The 16,365-nt window shown below is 47.0% G+C and overlaps 1 protein-coding gene across 1 annotated transcript in view; it reads right to left on the bottom strand.

Annotated features, from left to right (window-relative positions):
* Positions 1-16,025, bottom strand: part of LOC144798765 (cytochrome P450 2J2-like) — a 515,175-nt gene extending 499,150 nt beyond the window's left edge. Inside the window, exons 1-2 of the mRNA XM_078669801.1 lie at positions 15,779-16,025; positions 12,144-12,306 (exon numbers count right to left, since the gene is read on the bottom strand). Of these exons, the coding sequence (XP_078525927.1) occupies positions 12,144-12,306; positions 15,779-15,988 (373 nt within the window). The 5' untranslated portion in view covers positions 15,989-16,025. The remainder of the gene's footprint in view (positions 1-12,143; positions 12,307-15,778) is intronic.
* Positions 16,026-16,365: the final 340 nt, after the last annotated feature.

Below are 16,365 nucleotides of genomic sequence, written 5' to 3'. Positions count from 1 at the left end.
GGCAGGAGGTGGATACAGGTTTGTCAGAGGCATACCAGGTCCTTTGAGGTGCAAGGAACTCTCCTCCCTCTTCCCCCCACTGTAACCCATGTCTGTTTAGCCCTTTTCTGACCTACGTAGACTATCGGGAGCCACCCTGTTCCCCAGCCATCTGTCATCCAAAAACCAGACAGGCAATCCACATTCCAGCAGATACACACGGGATGAACAAGCAAAATAATACCCATTTACTAAAAGGGGCCTCTATGAACTCAGAATGAAAAGGGCACCCTCACTAAAGGCTATGTCTTTAGACGGAGATGTTTAATGGCCCCCACTTCCTATTTAGCATATGCTAAAAAAAAAGTGTGAATTATGAGTTACCACCAAGCTCCAAATCAAGCCTTAGTTGTGCTAATGGTCCCCTTTATTAAACACAAATTATTTGGCTTAACAGATGAGGCTTTGTATATATCAGTGTTAAAGTATTAAGTATTATGGTGAGCAAAACAACGATGGATTTAAGCCCGGATCTCTGTACTGGGGTGAATGTAGGACATTGTTCTGCATTCTGTCCATCAATTGTTCTTTTTGCAAAGTATTAAATTGGACATGTTCTGGAAAGACTGCTTCTCCGAGCTCTGGTTCACTTATAGAAGAGTGCACTAATCAGTATTGTTATTGTCCCCAGAACTTTCTCAGTACATTCCTCATTTTTTATATGAAAGCATAACGTTGCTCACTTATTCACACAGATAAAGATTACATCAAAGTGACATTCAAAAGAGGTTTTCAAACTTCTTTGCTCTGTTCCCCATTGTCCCTCCCCCTGCACCCTCCTACCCTCAAAAAAAACTAAATGTTTGAAGTTGGGTCCCTCTCCAAAACATTATGGCAAGGTTTTGGGCAGCGGGAGGGCTGATCACACGGGCGTGATTATGGGATCATGTTGAAGGTGCTTTTCTGTAGCTCGTAATACACACTAAATCTAACGCTTATTTTCATTCATTTCATAATCTTTTATTCGGTTACCACTTGTTTTGCAACCATAAAAAGCACATAAAAAATGACAATGAATTCATAAAAAGAAAATTCAAAACAAAAAATAAAATTTCCACAATACATGAAGAATCAAACGATATTACTAACGGAATCAGAAATAAATTAAAATTAATTAAATAAAATATACTTCGAGAACAAATATAAAACTTGAAGATAACAGTTGCATACGTAAGAATACAATATGTGAACATGTAACAAGATTAGCCAACAGCACGACGGATCCTAATACAAGCTTTTAAAAAAGTAACTATGCACTTTGCAAAGCATTCTGAGTCCAGGAACCGTAGAGACATAAATGCTGGATGACAGGACCGTAGGCCAATTAAACGGAGGAGTGGTAGAATCCAGGACTTTCGTGGTAACTTATAGAATTTGCAAAACAAGATAGTGTGGATTGTTGACTGGGGGGATACACCGTCACAAGGGCAGTTCGTGATGGCATTCGACCAGCTCTGTGTTTGTGGAAAAGAAACCAAATGAAAGAAAGAGTTGAAGCGAAACCTTGTAAAAAGATATTTCTCGTGGTTGGACAGGTGATACGATAGGTACGGTTGCATGCCTATATCATTCTGGACTGCGCGGATTTGGGAATTGGAGGGTTTTAAGATCTCAATTGAGCCACGAAGTTCTCTTAGGTGTCCCAAACACATCCTCTTTAGCGCCTTTCTCGAGATATCCTCCATACTAGGTGGGTCCTCGAAGAAGGAGCTGCGACCAAGGTCTCTAAAGAAGTTCCCCACATAACCTAGCCATGGGATTTTTTGCCAGTTTATTAAGTCCATACAGTCCATGATCAAAGAGCGTGTTAGACGGCACTCGGCTTTTGTCCATATACGCTGCCATAAAAGAATAGGTTGGCAACGAATAGTGTCAGTAACATAGTCCATACCTAGCTCATTATGGGATGCATATGTTGGCGCACTTTGTGGGAGCGCCAACAAATACTTGACAAACCCGTTCTCTATCGTCTGGATTGGATCTATTGGACCATATCCCAAACTCCCGCGCCATAGGTAGCTACGCTGTGACACTTTGCGTACTAAATCTTAAGCAATTCCGTGGGAGCTGGTTTACCGAGTTTCCTGGAAAAGGAGACCAGGGCCGTTGTTGCTCGCTGGAAGAGAAGTTTTCTACTGGCCATGGCCTGTCTCCAGCTTAGGGTGTCGTCCACCAGTATACCTAGATACGGGTAAACGGATGCTTTTTCCAGCCTTGTTTTCTCAACAAAAATTGGTTTGGGATTCTTGACAATTATAATTACACAGCTGTGCTTCCTCCTCCGTCCGTGGCTACCACGGAAGCCACGGACGGAGGAGGAAGCACAGCGGTGCAGGGGGTTCATTGGACCCTTACATACCCTTCAGTCTAGAGGTGGCTCATGGGGCATTGACTCCTTCAAAGACAAAGCATACTACATCAGCAATACTGATAGTGGTAGGAACTGTGTAATTATAATTGTATAGCTACACACATTGATAAGACTTTTTTCTTTACACTTCATTGTAATATACACCTTATTAATATATATTTTTTTGTGGTGTAAACACTAGTGAGTGACAGGGGGATCTTCTCCCGGTCCTGACGAAGGGGCCTGGTGCCCCGAAACATGTTGACCCACACAGGAGAGTTAGCCCATAACCTGCTAAATTTCTCCGCATCACTTTTATTTTAACTATACCAGCCAGTGCTTATTAAATAATTTTTCTTATCACTAGGCCAGGTATTTTTTAACATCACTTTTTGTATCACTCCTGACCTCACTGACACTCACTCAACTCACATAGCACCCCCACCCTAAGGTGCTCCAGCGTAGCCGCTTGTCGCAGCACTGCCCCGTCCCGCAGCGGGATGGGAAGGCCCCGATGATGAAGCATGACACCAAGGGCCCTTTTGGTGTGTGAGGGGTATTTTAACCAACAGTGTGTACTCCATCAACAACAGGATATACACTGACTCCATACGAGGTGGACCCTATTGATTCTTACTATAATACAGTCACCTTGTATTGTTTTACGTTCGTCCCCGATCCATGTTACTCTGCGGACTGTAGAAATTCTACTTGAGTAACGGGGCTGTAGGGGCCTGTTTAGGCTAAGCCACTGCAAAACCTTGTTTTGAAGAGACCAAGATGGTTCAACTGTACCATCGAATAGCTCTGGGACCCCAGTGAGAATAACCGTATAGGGGGACGCCTCCGGTGGAAGATGAATGGGGTGCCAAGGCCGCGCTCCCTTTTTTACCTCCCCCCGAGGGATTTAATCTCGGCGTTTTAGGTGTAAAAGGTGTCTGATTTTTATTGGCTACTTGGGCAGGACCTTTCACCAGTCCTGAGGGGGCCTGGGACGGGACAGTGGGCGTACTAATCGAAGCCAAGCCCACGCCAGGAATTGACTGGGAGGAAGCAGATGGTGTATTGGGCTTAGGTTGCGTGGTAGAAGCCTTAGCAGCTTTGGTCGGCATACCTCGAGGACCTGGTTGTGCCGATTGAGGAGCTATATTTGGAGGTTTAGGTTCCCCCCCCCCCCCTGTTTTGTTTGAACTAAACTGGACTGAGTGGGTGGCGTAGCAGAAAGTATCGCTATCTATTTTTCGAGGTGCAATAAACTGCGTTCCAGAGGTTTTAAGTGGTGCATAAGAAGCTCCCTGATGCTGACTAATAGGTATGGGTTGGTGTTACAAGTCCTACAAGAACCCCCCGCCTGGCCCATGATGGAAGGATTATCGGGCAGGTCAACTAAATTAATAACAGGAGAGTTGGTAACCTTTGGATCACTCAGGCTAGAATGGACAGGCTTCCCCCCCCGGTCTCTGAAGGGGCACCAGATCTGGCTAGACTAGCGTTTTTCTTGCCTTTCCCCCGTTTTGGAACAGCACCCTCCCTAGCCCCACGAGACTGCTTGACTAATGCTGTCTCTTGCGATTGGCATAACTGTAAGTCTGGGGTGATTTCAAGGTCCTCTGACACATGGGAATCTAACGAAGGCTGGGTGGCTGAGAGATCCACCGTACTAGGGACGGTATGGATTTCTGCTACAGTGTTAGATGGTATCAACAAAGGGATATTGGTACCTTGCTGGATAGGTGATACCGCTGATGCCAGGAGGCCCATGGAAGAGCGTCTCGCGTTCGCAAGGTCTTGGGATACCCTGCGCTCCAGCAGAGAGATACTCTGATCGATTGCCTCATTAGTTCTAGAGATGAATTGGTCGATCGAACCTGTAATCTGGGCGACGCTCATTGCAGTTTTACTCCTACTCCCTCTGGTCATGGTGGCCTAGCCTAAGGTTTACACTATATTCCGTAGAGACCTAGGAGATAGTTCTTAATATAGGTCCAGCTGTGGTTTATACAGTACTTGTTGGCTGGAGGGAGGATGTTCCTAGGATAAATAGAACAATTTACCTTGTGATAAACTAAAGGGGGGTTGCCCGGTCCGGTCTTACCGGTCACTAACGGGCAACAACGGGCCCGCCCTTGGCCCGGGCTTCGCCCGGCGTCCCGCGAGACGGGGCTAGTGACGCTTTTATGCGCCTCCTGGCACTGGGTGATGTCGCTCGGGACCTCAAGGGCTGCCGGGAGTTGTAGGCAGCCCCTCGCCACACTCCACTCGGCGGCCCGGCTCGAGATGGTAACAGAGCAGCTGGGCGGCGGGAGACAGGCGGGAGGACCGGAGGGTCTCTGGAGCAGGTCAGTTTTCAACAGCGTTTGCACAGGGTCAACTGGTTGGAGTGCCAAAAAGGGATGCTTATAAAAGGGCAACTGCATCCAACAGAAACAGATTAACCAAAAACACTAATCCCCATATTTGGAGTGCTGGGGGCAACAATGTAAGTCGGCCGCTCCACTAATGATGGCTGTATTCCTGATAAGCAGGCTTCTTTCACTACTTCCCCATAATGCCTGACCATTGCTTCAATCTTGACACAAGCTGTCTCTTTCTGAAGAACAAAAATTAGATACCACATGTGCCCCCCTTTTCACGACAACGGTGCCATCTGCCCTATTGCTATCAGAGGAAATGAGCCCCCATGGCCACTTTTTTTTGTAAAACATTTGTAATTATGATGCAATGGGCCCCTTGGCCCTGCACCAACTTCGCCAATGATAACTACTGCCTTGCAAAGCCAGCTGTCGCCTCAACCCTTTAATAACATGGGCTCCCATCTAAACCCATCCCTCTCCCTTACATCTCACACCATTCATCTCCCTTCCAACTCTCATCACCCAAATCATGTTGTTCCTCTGCTTCATTCTCCCCAGGGCCTTTGCTCTGAGGAACAAAGCAACGATGGCACAGCAAGCTTGCCCTAGCCTTTCATCTTATGTTATGTTAGGTTAACCCAACTTATATAGTGCAACAGATGTCTCAGCAAAGAGGCGTCCTGCAGATGCAGCAACAAATGATAGCTACAGCGCTGCGAAGCAGGCTAACTCCAACCACTCAACGAGACTATCACATCTAGGCCAGATGCCCAAATTAGGCTTTCTGCTGTATTGTGCAAAAAACACACAACAACAAAGAACACACATCTACCCCCTCCTTCTGTGTTGCTTGGACCCTTTTCTGTGCACAGCAATTGGGACCTGACCTTTAATGCTAGCAAGGAAAGTGCTACCCACATCCTTTTTAGGTGTCGGCCTAGAGACGCGCGAAGCGCGTTCTCGGCAGAGAACTATTGTAATCATGTCAGCCACCAAAGCCGACAAAAGGAGACAAGAGCTGGGCACGCGGCCAGCAATCCTAATGGGAGAGAGAGCGACAAGTGCTGGCCACGCGCGGGTTCGTCGCGCGCACGCTCACAGCGCCAGCGTCCCCGCCGCGCGCCGATCACTGCTCTCTTCCTGGCCGGCATCGAGAAGTTCCGCAAGGCAGTGAGGGCACTGAGAGGTAGGTGCTTGTTCAGAATGTTATATCCTCCAATTGCATGGACTTGAGTGGTGAGTGCAGAGTGGTGAGTGCAGAGTGGTGAGTAGTGAGTGCAGAGTAGTGAGTGCAGAGTAGTGAGTAGTGAGTGCAGAGTAGTGAGTAGTGAGTGCAGAGTAGTGAGCGCAGAGTAGTGAGTAGTGAGTGCAGAGTAGTGAGTAGTGAGTGCAGAGTAGTGAGTGCAGAGAAGTGAGTGCAGAGTAGTGAGTAGTGAGTGCAGAGTAGTGAGTGCAGAGTAGTGAGTGCAGAGTAGTGAGTAGTGAGTGCAGAGTAGTGAGTAGTGAGTAGTGAGTGCAGAGTAGTGAGTAGTGAGTGCAGAGTAGTGAGTAGTGAGTAGTGAGTGCAGAGTAGTGAGTGCAGAGTAGTGAGTAGTGAGTGCAGAGTAGTGAGTGCAGAGTAGTGAGTGCAGAGTAGTGAGTAGTGAGTGCAGAGTAGTGAGTAGTGAGTGCAGAGTAGTGAGTGCAGAGTAGTGAGTAGTGAGTGCAGAGTAGTGAGTGCAGAGTAGTGAGTGCAGAGTAGTGAGTGCAGAGTAGTGAGTTGTGAGTGCAGAGTAGTGAGTGCAGAGTAGTGAGTGCAGAGTAGTGAGTGCAGAGTAGTGAGTGCAGAGTAGTGAGTGCAGATGTCAGCCACCAAAGCCGACAAAAGGAGACAAGAGCTGGGCACGCGCCCAGCAATCCTAATGGGAGAGGGAGCGACAAGTGCTGGCCACGCGCGGATTCAGTCGCGCGCACGCTCACAGCGCCAGCGTCCCCGCCGCGCGCCGATCACTGCTCTCTTCCTGGCTGGCATCGAGAAGTCCTGCAAGGCAGTGAGGGCACTGAGAGGTAGGTGCTTGTTCAGAAAGTTATATCCTCCAATTGCATGGACTTGAGTGGTGAGTGCAGAGTGGTGAGTGCAGAGTGGTGAGTAGTGAGTGCAGAGTAGTGAGTGCAGAGTAGTGAGTAGTGAGTGCAGAGTAGTGAGTGCAGAGTAGTGAGTAGTGAGTGCAGAGTAGTGAGTAGTGAGTGCAGAGTAGTGAGTGCAGAGTAGTGAGTGCAGAGTAGTGAGTGCAGAGTAGTGAGTAGTGAGTGCATAGTAGTGAGTGCAGAGTAGTGAGTGCAGAGTAGTGAGTAGGGAGTGCAGAGTAGTGAGTAGTGAGTGCAGAGTAGTGAGTGCAGAGTAGTGAGTAGTGAGTGCAGAGTAGTGAGTAGCGAGTGCAGAGTAGTGAGTAGTGAGTGCAGAGTAGTGAGTGCAGAGAAGTGAGTGCAGAGTGGTGAGTGCAGAGTGGCGAGTGCAGAGTGGCGAGTGCAGAGTGGCGAGTACAGAGTAGTGAGTAGTGAGTGCAGAGTGGTGAGTGCAGAGTGGTGAGTGCAGAGTGGTGAGTGCAGAGTGGTAAGTACCGGGTAGTGAGTGCAGAGTAGTGAGTAGTGAGTAGTGAGTGCAGAGTGGTGAGTGCAGAGTGGTGAGTGCAGAGTAGTGAGTGCAGAGTAGTGAGTAGTGAGTGCAGAGTAGGGAGTGAAGAGTAGTGAGTGCAGAGTAGTGAGTAGTGAGTGCAGAGTAGTGAGTGCAGAGTAGTGAGTGCAGAGTAGTGAGTGCAGAGTAAATGTAAATGTAAATGTTTGTATTTTATATAGCGCACTTCTACCCGGAGGCCTCGTAGCGCTGTATTCATACCGCTGCGGAACCCATCCTGGCTTTCCTGTGAAATGTCCACTCCTGGGCACCCCCAAGGTGAAGCCAGGCATCCACAGCGCTGCTGGGGCCGTTGTGGAGATTAAGCAAGCTATTGCCCAGAGTCACAGAGTGGGACCCATGATTAGACTAGGCACCGAGGCGAGAAATATCAAGTCCGGGGAAATTGAGCCCAAGACCCGCCGAGGCGGGAATCGAACCCTGGTCCCGGGCCAGACCTCTGCATCAGGGTCTGCCGCTCTAACCATTGAGCCACACTTCTCCACCAGTAGTGAGTAGTGAGTGCAGAGTAGTGAGTGCAGAGTAGTGAGTAGTGAGTGCCGAGTAGTGAGTAGTGAGTAGTGAGTGCCGAGTAGTGAGTGCAGAGTAGTGAGTAGTGAGTGCAGAGTAGTGAGTGCAGAGTAGTGAGTAGTGAGTGCAGAGTAGTGAGTAGTGAGTGTAGAGTAGTGAATGCAGAGTAGTGAGTGAAGAGTAGTGAGTGCAGAGTAGCAAGTAGTGAGTGCAGAGTAGTGAGTAGTGAGTGCAGAGTAGTGAGTAGTGAGTGTAGAGTAGTGAGTAGTGAGTGCAGAGTAGTGAGTAGTGAGTGCAGAGTAGTGAGTAGTGAGTGCAGAGAGTAGTGAGTACAGAGTAGCGAGTGCAGAGTAGTGAGTAGTGAGTGCCGAGTAGTGAGTAGTGAGTGCAGAGTAGTGAGTGCAGAGTACTGAGTAGTGAGTGCAGAGTAGTGAGTAGTGAGTGCAGAGTAGTGAGTGCAGAGTAGTGAGTGCAGAATAGTGAGTAGTGAGTGTAGAGTAGTGAGTAGTGAGTGCAGAGTAGTGAGTAGTGAGTGTAGAGTAGTGAGTAGTGAGTAGTTAGTAGTGAGTGCAGAGTAGTGAGTAGTGAGTGCAGAGTAGTGAGTGCAGAGTAGTGAGTAGTGAGTGCAGAGTAGTGAGTAGTGAGTGCAGAGTAGTGAGTAGTGAGTAGTGAGTGCGGAGTAGTGAGTGCAGAGTAGTGAGTAGTGAGTGCAGAGTAGTGAGTAGTGAGTGCAGAGTAGTGAGTGCAGAGAGTAGTGAGAGCAGAGTAGTGAGTAGTGAGTGCCGAGTAGTGAGTGCAGAGTAGTGAGTGCAGAGTAGTGAGTAGTGTGTGCAGAGTAGTGAGTGCAGAGTAGTGAGTAGTGAGTGCAGAGTAGTGAGTAGTGAGTGCAGAGTAGTGAGTAGTGAGTAGTGAGTAGTGAATGCAGAGTAGTGAGTAGTGAGTGCAGAGTAGTGAGTGCAGAGTAGTGAGCAGTGAGTTGTGAGTGCAGAGTAGTGAGTGCAGAGTAGTGAGTGCAGAGTAGTGAGTGCAGAGTAGTGAGTAGTGAGTGCAGAGTAGTGAGTGCAGAGTAGTGAGTAGTGAGTAGTGAGTGCAGAGTAGTGAGTGCAGAGTAGTGAGTTGTGAGTGCAGAGTAGTGAGTGCAGAGTAGTGAGTGCAGAGTAGTGAATGCAGAGTAGTGAGTAGTGAGTGCAGAGTAGTGAGTAGTGAGTAGTGAGTGCAGAGTAGTGAGTGCAGAGTAGTGAGTGCAGAGTAGTGAGTGCAGAGTAGTGAGTAGTGAGTGCAGAGTAGTGAGTGCAGAGTAGTGAGTAGTGAGTGCAGAGTAGTGAGTAGTGAGTAGTGAGTGCAGAGTAGTGAGTGCAGAGTAGTGAGTGCAGAGTAGTGAGTGCAGAGTAGTGAGTAGTGAGTGCAGAGTAGTGAGTGCAGAGTAGTGAGTGCAGAGTAGTGAGTTGTGAGTGCAGAGTAGTGAGCGCAGAGTAGGGAGTGCAGAGTAGTGAGTGCAGAGTAGTGAGTAGTGAGTGCAGAGTAGTGAGTAGTGAGTAGTGAGTGCAGAGTAGTGAGTAGTGAGTAGTGAGTGCAGAGTAGTGAGTGCAGAGTAGTGAGTGCAGAGTAGTGAGTGCAGAGTAGTGAGTTGTGAGTGCAGAGTAGTGAGCGCAGAGTAGGGAGTGCAGAGTAGTGAGTGCAGAGTAGTGAGTGCAGAGTAGTGAGTAGTGAGTAGTGAGTGCAGAGTAGTGAGTAGTGAGTGCAGAGTAGTGAGTAGTGAGTAGTGAGTGCAGAGTAGTGAGTGCAGAGTAGTGAGTAGTGAGTGCAGAGTAGTGAGTGCAGAGTAGTGAGTTGTGAGTGCAGAGTAGTGAGCGCAGAGTAGGGAGTGCAGAGTAGTGAGTGCAGAGTAGTGAGTAGTGAGTGCAGAGTAGTGAGTGCAGAGTAGTGAGTAGTGAGTGCAGAGTAGTGAGTAGTGAGTGCAGAGTAGTGAGTGCAGAGTAGTGAGTGCAGAGTAGTGAGTGCAGAGTAGTGAGTAGTGAATAGTGAGTGCAGAGTAGTGAGTGCAGAGTAGTGAGTGCAGAGTAGTGAGTGCAGAGTAGTGAGTGCAGAGTAGTGAGTAGTGAGTGCAGAGTAGTGAGTAGTGAGTGCAGAGTAGTGAGTAGTGAGTGCAGAGTAGTGAGTGCAGAGTAGTGAGTGCAGAGTAGTTAGTGAGTGCAGAGTAGTGAGTGCAGAGTAGTGAGTGCAGAGTAGTGAGTGCAGAGTAGTGAGTGCAGAGTAGTGAGTAGTGAGTGCAGAGTAGTGAGTAGTGAGTGCAGAGTAGTGAGTGCAGAGTAGTGAGTGCAGAGTGGTGAGTGCAGAGTAGTGAGTGCAGAGTGGTGAGTGCAGAGTAGTGAGTGCAGAGTAGTGAGTAGTGAGTGCAGAGTAGTGAGTGCAGAGTAGTGAGTGCAGAGTAGTGAGTGGAGAGTGAGTGGGCAGAGTGCGAGCGCAGAGTTGTGAGTGCACAGTGTGAAGTGTGAGTGCGTAGGGTGAGCAGTCTGTGAGCGTGCAGGGTTATCAGTCTGTGAGCGTGCAGGGTGAACATTGTGTGAGCGTGCAGGGTGAACATTGTGTGAGCGTGCAGGGTGAGCAGTGTGTGAGCGTGCAGGGTGAGCAGTGTGTGAGCGTGCAGGGTGAACATTGTGTGAGCGTGCAGGGTGAACAGTTTGTGAGTGTGCAAGGTGAACAGTTTGTGAGTGTGCAGGGTGAACAGTTCCGATCCAAACCACATAATTCCATTACACACCACATGCATACACTCCATACCACATGGCTATAAGACATTGCCATTTACAATGCCATTAGCTCTAACTCAAATAAATCCGAGACCTATTGCATTTCCAATGCTTGTTATATATTACCGACTGCCATAAGTGCGGTCTAGTGGCCACACACTGAGACTAGTGGGAGGAGCTCCTGTGCACTTAAGCAAAGAGAGAGGGATAGAGATCTAAAGAAGAAACATGTATTCTCACGAGGGTGCTTGTTACCTGAAAGGAATGTAAATGTGTGCAAATTGTTTATCACCAAAAATAAGGACTGCTTTGGAGGCAGTATATTTTTAAACAGTTTGCATCACTTGAAGCTCATTCTCACACTCTTTTTATACACTTTAACTGCTGCATGTAAACGAAGACAGCCTGGAAATGTGTCTTTTGCGCATCAGGACTATCTTCATTTGCAAGTAATTGCAGACTCGTTTGCGCCCAGCTCCTCCTTTCCCGGAACACAACCAAGGCGCGACCCACAGTTTGAAGAAGTCTATTAAATAAATAGAATGATACAACAAACTGGTTTGTGACATTCGATGAGAGTATAATGAACAATTAAATATCAAGCTAAAATGTAAATATAAGTATGAAAATAAACACTTTAATAAACAAGCATTTGCAATCAATAGGTCTCGCATTTACGATAGATTGAGCTATTGGCATTGTAAATGACAATGTCTTTAATTTATGTGTTGGTTGTAAAATAGATAAATGAAAGGCATTGTAATTTACAATGCCAATAGCTTAAACCCTCGCAAATGCCAGACCTATTTCATTGCAAATGCTAGCTACAATTTGTTTTAAAAAGTGTTAGGAGAGAGCGTGTTCTGCCTGCAACAGCAGGCGGAACAAAGCTATTTGAGAAAATAGGGCTCGGAGGCTGTAATTAATGCCTACCGAGTAACAACACCCATAACGGGGGTGTCGCCATGGGAGGTTACAAAATGAGACACAGCTGTACTAAGGAGGAACTACTAAGCCTATTGACGAATGAACAGCCACAGTTTACAGTGGACAATGACACAAGCCAATGAAAAATATGGGCAGAGAATGGGCAGAGCTTCAAGTCCCTATCTGAATACAGCATGCCTTGCAGAGCAGTGCATGCGCTACCTAGGCTCGACCTAAAAAGGAACATATAGTCAGAAAAAGCTGTGGGTGTTAATGATAATCTTGAAGTAAATGGCAGTTAGTCTCAAAATACTTTTACTGATTCACAATGTGTACCTTATAAGATAGTATGTTTATACCTTAAATTGATTTAACGAATATTAGAAATTCACAGACATGCAGAAAAATAATGTTCATTGTACTCAAACTCAGGCTTCAGATACTCTTGGTGATCATTAAAATTTAAGTGTATTTTTTAAAAGATCTTTATATTTAAAAAAAAGACTAACTAATCATCAACTAGATAAAATAAAACTTACCGTATTCTTTTGATACGTTGTAGAAGATAGGAATATGTGGTCGATCTGCAAAAATGTCACCTTGATGAACAAAGGCTTCCTTGATAGTCTGTAATCCACTCAACGTGACAAATCTTAAACTCCCCATGTCTGCACTGAAAACATCTCCATACTTTTCTGAAAGCTGAAAAATATTCTAGTAAGTATGATGGAGTAAAGATAAAGTATAAAGGCTCTGCACCATTAATGACCTGTTTACGTCAAGGGTAAAGATTTGCATTCTATGGGATCCCCCTTGGGTTCCAGTCCATATTATAAAATGACTAACACAGTCCCACTTGAGCTAACTCAGTTTGGCATTGATTTCTACTCCCTAAAGTAGGCATGGCAGCACTGATAATAATGTTAAATGTGATGGCGGCCATCAGGATGGTGGACAGACATGCTGGGGAGTGCACTAGGCTGGGAGCTCCACAACACTGTCTAATGGCTGGGAACTGCATCACACAGGATTTACTGCCTGATGAGGGATCGCTGACCAGATAGGTCGGTAGTGGGACTGCTCATTACTGTTTGCATAGGCGTAGCTTGGCCAGCAAGACTGGGGGGAAGGGGAGTGACCTTCAGATTTTCCAACAATCACACTGACATATAATGTTAATCGTTATATGAGAATCAGCGTTTGATGGTTGTTTAAGGGCCAGTGGAATGGGAAAGATTTCTGATTGTGAGGGGTTACTAAAAAAACAGTATTATAACCATGATTGAGTATTTAAAAATGTCCGGTGAAATCCGACAGACACCTTACCCTACCCGACTGAAAGCTCCTATACCCAACAATTTTTTTAATACATTAGGGGGTATTTACAGCCCCCCTGTAGCTACGCCCCTGACTTAGGTGTGATTTCATAACACAGACTGATAAAGGGCTGCAAAGCTTTGGACAGTTAATTGCACATCACTATGTGTGGGATTTGGTACAATGTAGCTTTGATAAAAAATATATTTAGCTTAAGTTGCAAGCAATAGACTCCATATTTAGACCTCGTATTTGTGGCAAAAAACAATGTTTAGGAAAGCTAGGTCATCTGGAGATAAGGGTAGGTTCCAACCCTTTGCCTCCTTAGTGGAAAGGCTTTAGGGCGTCCATCATGCTCACTAATTTACATTTGACGTTAGCAGTCCAACCCCATTAAAACAGCAAGTGCTTGCTCAAGCCTAAAACATACATGAAAGTGAATATTGAACATGGCCACATTGTACCAGTGGTTAACCTAGATTCCTAAGGAAGGCTAGCTGCCAACACAAACCTGTAAATAACAACCACAAAAATCAATCAATCAATCAATCAATGACACTTGTAGAGCGCGCTACATACCCGTGGGGTCTCAAGGCGCTGGGGGGGGGGGGGGGGGGGGGTGCCGCTACTGCTCGAACAGCCAGGTCTTCAGCTTCTTCCTGAAGGAGAGGTGGTCTTGGGTCAGGCGCAGGTCGGGGGGGAGGGAGTTCCAGGTCTTGGCGGCCAGGTAGGAGAAGGACCTTCCTCCTGTAGTCGCTCTTCGGATGCGGGGGACGGCGGCGAGGGCGTGGTTGGCTGAGCGGAGGTGGCGTTTGGGAGCGTAGAAGTTGACTCGGCTGTTGAGGTAACTCGGGCCTCGGTCGTGTAGAGCTTTGTGTGCGTGGGTGAGGAGGCGGAAGGTGATTCTTTTGTTGACGGGGAGCCAGTGAAGGTCTCTCAGAGGTCCGGAGATGTGGCTGGTTCGTGGGATGTCGAGGATGAGTCTGGCTGAGGCGTTCTGGATCCGCTGGAGTCTCTTCTGGAGCTTGGCGGTGGTACCGGCGTAGAGGGCGTTGCCGTAGTCCAGACGGCTGGTGACGAGGGCCTGGGTGACGGTCTTCCTGGTCTCGGTGGGGATCCACCAGCAGATCTTCCGTAGCATGCGTAGGATGTTGAAGCACGTCGAGGAGACTTTGTTAACTTGCCTGGTCATGGAGAGGGAGGAGTCCAGGATGAAGCCCAGGTTGCGTGCGTGGTCTGTAAGGTAAGGCGACTGAACTGTAATCCTCACCAATATATCTAAGGAAGGCTAGCTACCATAACAAATCTGTAAAGAGAAATTACAAAATGGGGAGGTGACTGAACTTCTGCAATCCTCATCAATATACTTAAGGAAGGCTAGCTGCCAACACAAACCTGTAAAGAACAACCACAAAATGCTAAGGTGACTGAACTTCTGCAATCCTCACCAACATACCTAAGGAAGGCTAGCTGCCAACACGAACCTGTAAAGAACAACTAAAAAATGTTGACAGGCCTGAACTTCTGCAATCCTCACCAATATACTTAAGGAAGGCTAGATGCCATGACAAACCTGTAACGACCAACTACAAAATAGGGAGGTGACTGAACGTCTGCAATCCTCACCAATATACCTAAGGAAGGCTAGCTGCCATGACAAACCTGTTAAGAACAACTACAAAATGGTAAAGTGGCTGAACTTCTGCAATCCTCACTAATATTATCTCCACTTGTTGCTTTTCAAGATCTATTACAACAAATCGGATTACTTTGATCTTGGTGAAAATAGATGCACTTTATTTACAGCGCAAGTGAGACTGAAAGTATCAGTTTGGATGTGCAAACATCTCCGTAAACTTCCAACTGTGATGTTGTAAATTGGATACACATGTACTTCTCCCAGTACTTTTTTCACGTCATACGCTGACAGCAGTGGATACTGAACATGCGCTCAAATCTTGCAAAAACACTCAATGACACATTTACACCGAAAGTAATGACACAAGTGCGAATACCACTCGCAACTAAAATACCCATCTACATAGAACCCTTAATATCGGCACATGGAATCCAAATATACCCCTATAGAACAGATACAGTGAGCTACAACTAATGACGTTATTAATAGACATGTGATACTCAAGAGTTACTTCCGCATGCGCTGCATTCTGCAGCACACATTGACAGAGGAAAACGTCTCTCATGATTGTTTTTGCGCAGGTAGGTACACCTTTCTGCAAAAAACAATCATGCACACCTTCCTGAAAAAAAAGACAACCATGCCAGCCCCACAGACACCCTTTTGCCATGGTTCTCGGGTGCCTGCGTTTGCGCGTGGCGGCTAAGGGCTGGCTGCTTATCTTGTAAATAAGGTGCATTCCTGCCCTTTCGAATTGGCGTAAAAGCAGCGCAGTAAATGACTTGCGGCGCTGCCCCACGCCAATACTCTACAGCTGCGCCTGTCACCCAGGTGTGTACGGAAGTGTGTCACCTATCCTTGTTTAACCTCTACTATCAGGGAGGGAAGGTCGCGCAGCGCTGCTGCTCCCTGAGCGAGGAAAGCTTACAATACGGCTGCCATGTGTGCATGTTAAGTGCATGTATGACGCTGGGCACTACTGCTTCCGTGCTACACCTGGGAGATGGGTAGAATGGAGATAGTATGGCGCTGCTGCTCTGTGCGAACTCTGCTCTGCGCTGCACTTCTATGGTCTCCCTCTCCCTGGAGTATGTAAACTTGTATTGCCGCCGCCCACTTGTAACTGAAATATCATAACAAATCATTTTCTGTATACAAACGACAAAACCTACGGGTCTGTCACAGTTCGTTTAAATTGTTTCTGTACTGTAATCTTACCATTTTTAACGAGACATTAGGCTGAGCAAAGTCCATGGAGGGCAAACATCCAATAAAGGGCCAGGAGAAGGGTCGAGGGGGGTAATTCTTCGGCGCCCTCCTTTTAAGATAATCGCCAACCAAGAGGAAGATTGCCAAAAACAGCAGGACGTTCGACAGCGTCAACTGCTGCAGAAAGAAAGATCCCGCAGACATCACCGACAGCTCCATAGTAAACAAGGGAAGGGTTTCTGAGTCCAGGTTACTATCGCTGGCGTTATAAAAGACCGGAGCGTCCGAGGGCGCCGCCTCTGGGAGGATTCCCATGACGTAGGCGTCATCCAGTTTAACGCTTTACCGCCCATCTATTGTAAATTGCTGAAAACTCATCTATAGCGTTCTTAGTCCCACAAATCTAAAAAGTGTGAACGAAGTCTTCCCAGTTTCAATTCATTACTCAGAAACGCTGCCATGCATATTTATATTCAGTTATTTACCTAGGAAGGCAGAGTTTCAAACAGCATGTCTGGTGTTAGACGTGCAAGACAACAATGGCACAGGCAGAAAATTGAAAATTGAATTTTACCATGTCATATGTGCCTACGTGT

This window comes from Lissotriton helveticus, chromosome 1_2, assembly GCF_964261635.1.
Source record: "Lissotriton helveticus chromosome 1_2, aLisHel1.1, whole genome shotgun sequence".
Lineage (NCBI taxonomy): Eukaryota > Metazoa > Chordata > Amphibia > Caudata > Salamandridae > Lissotriton > Lissotriton helveticus.
The sequence above is the reverse complement of the archived record's forward strand: the minus strand, read 5'-3'. Positions and strand labels throughout refer to the sequence as shown.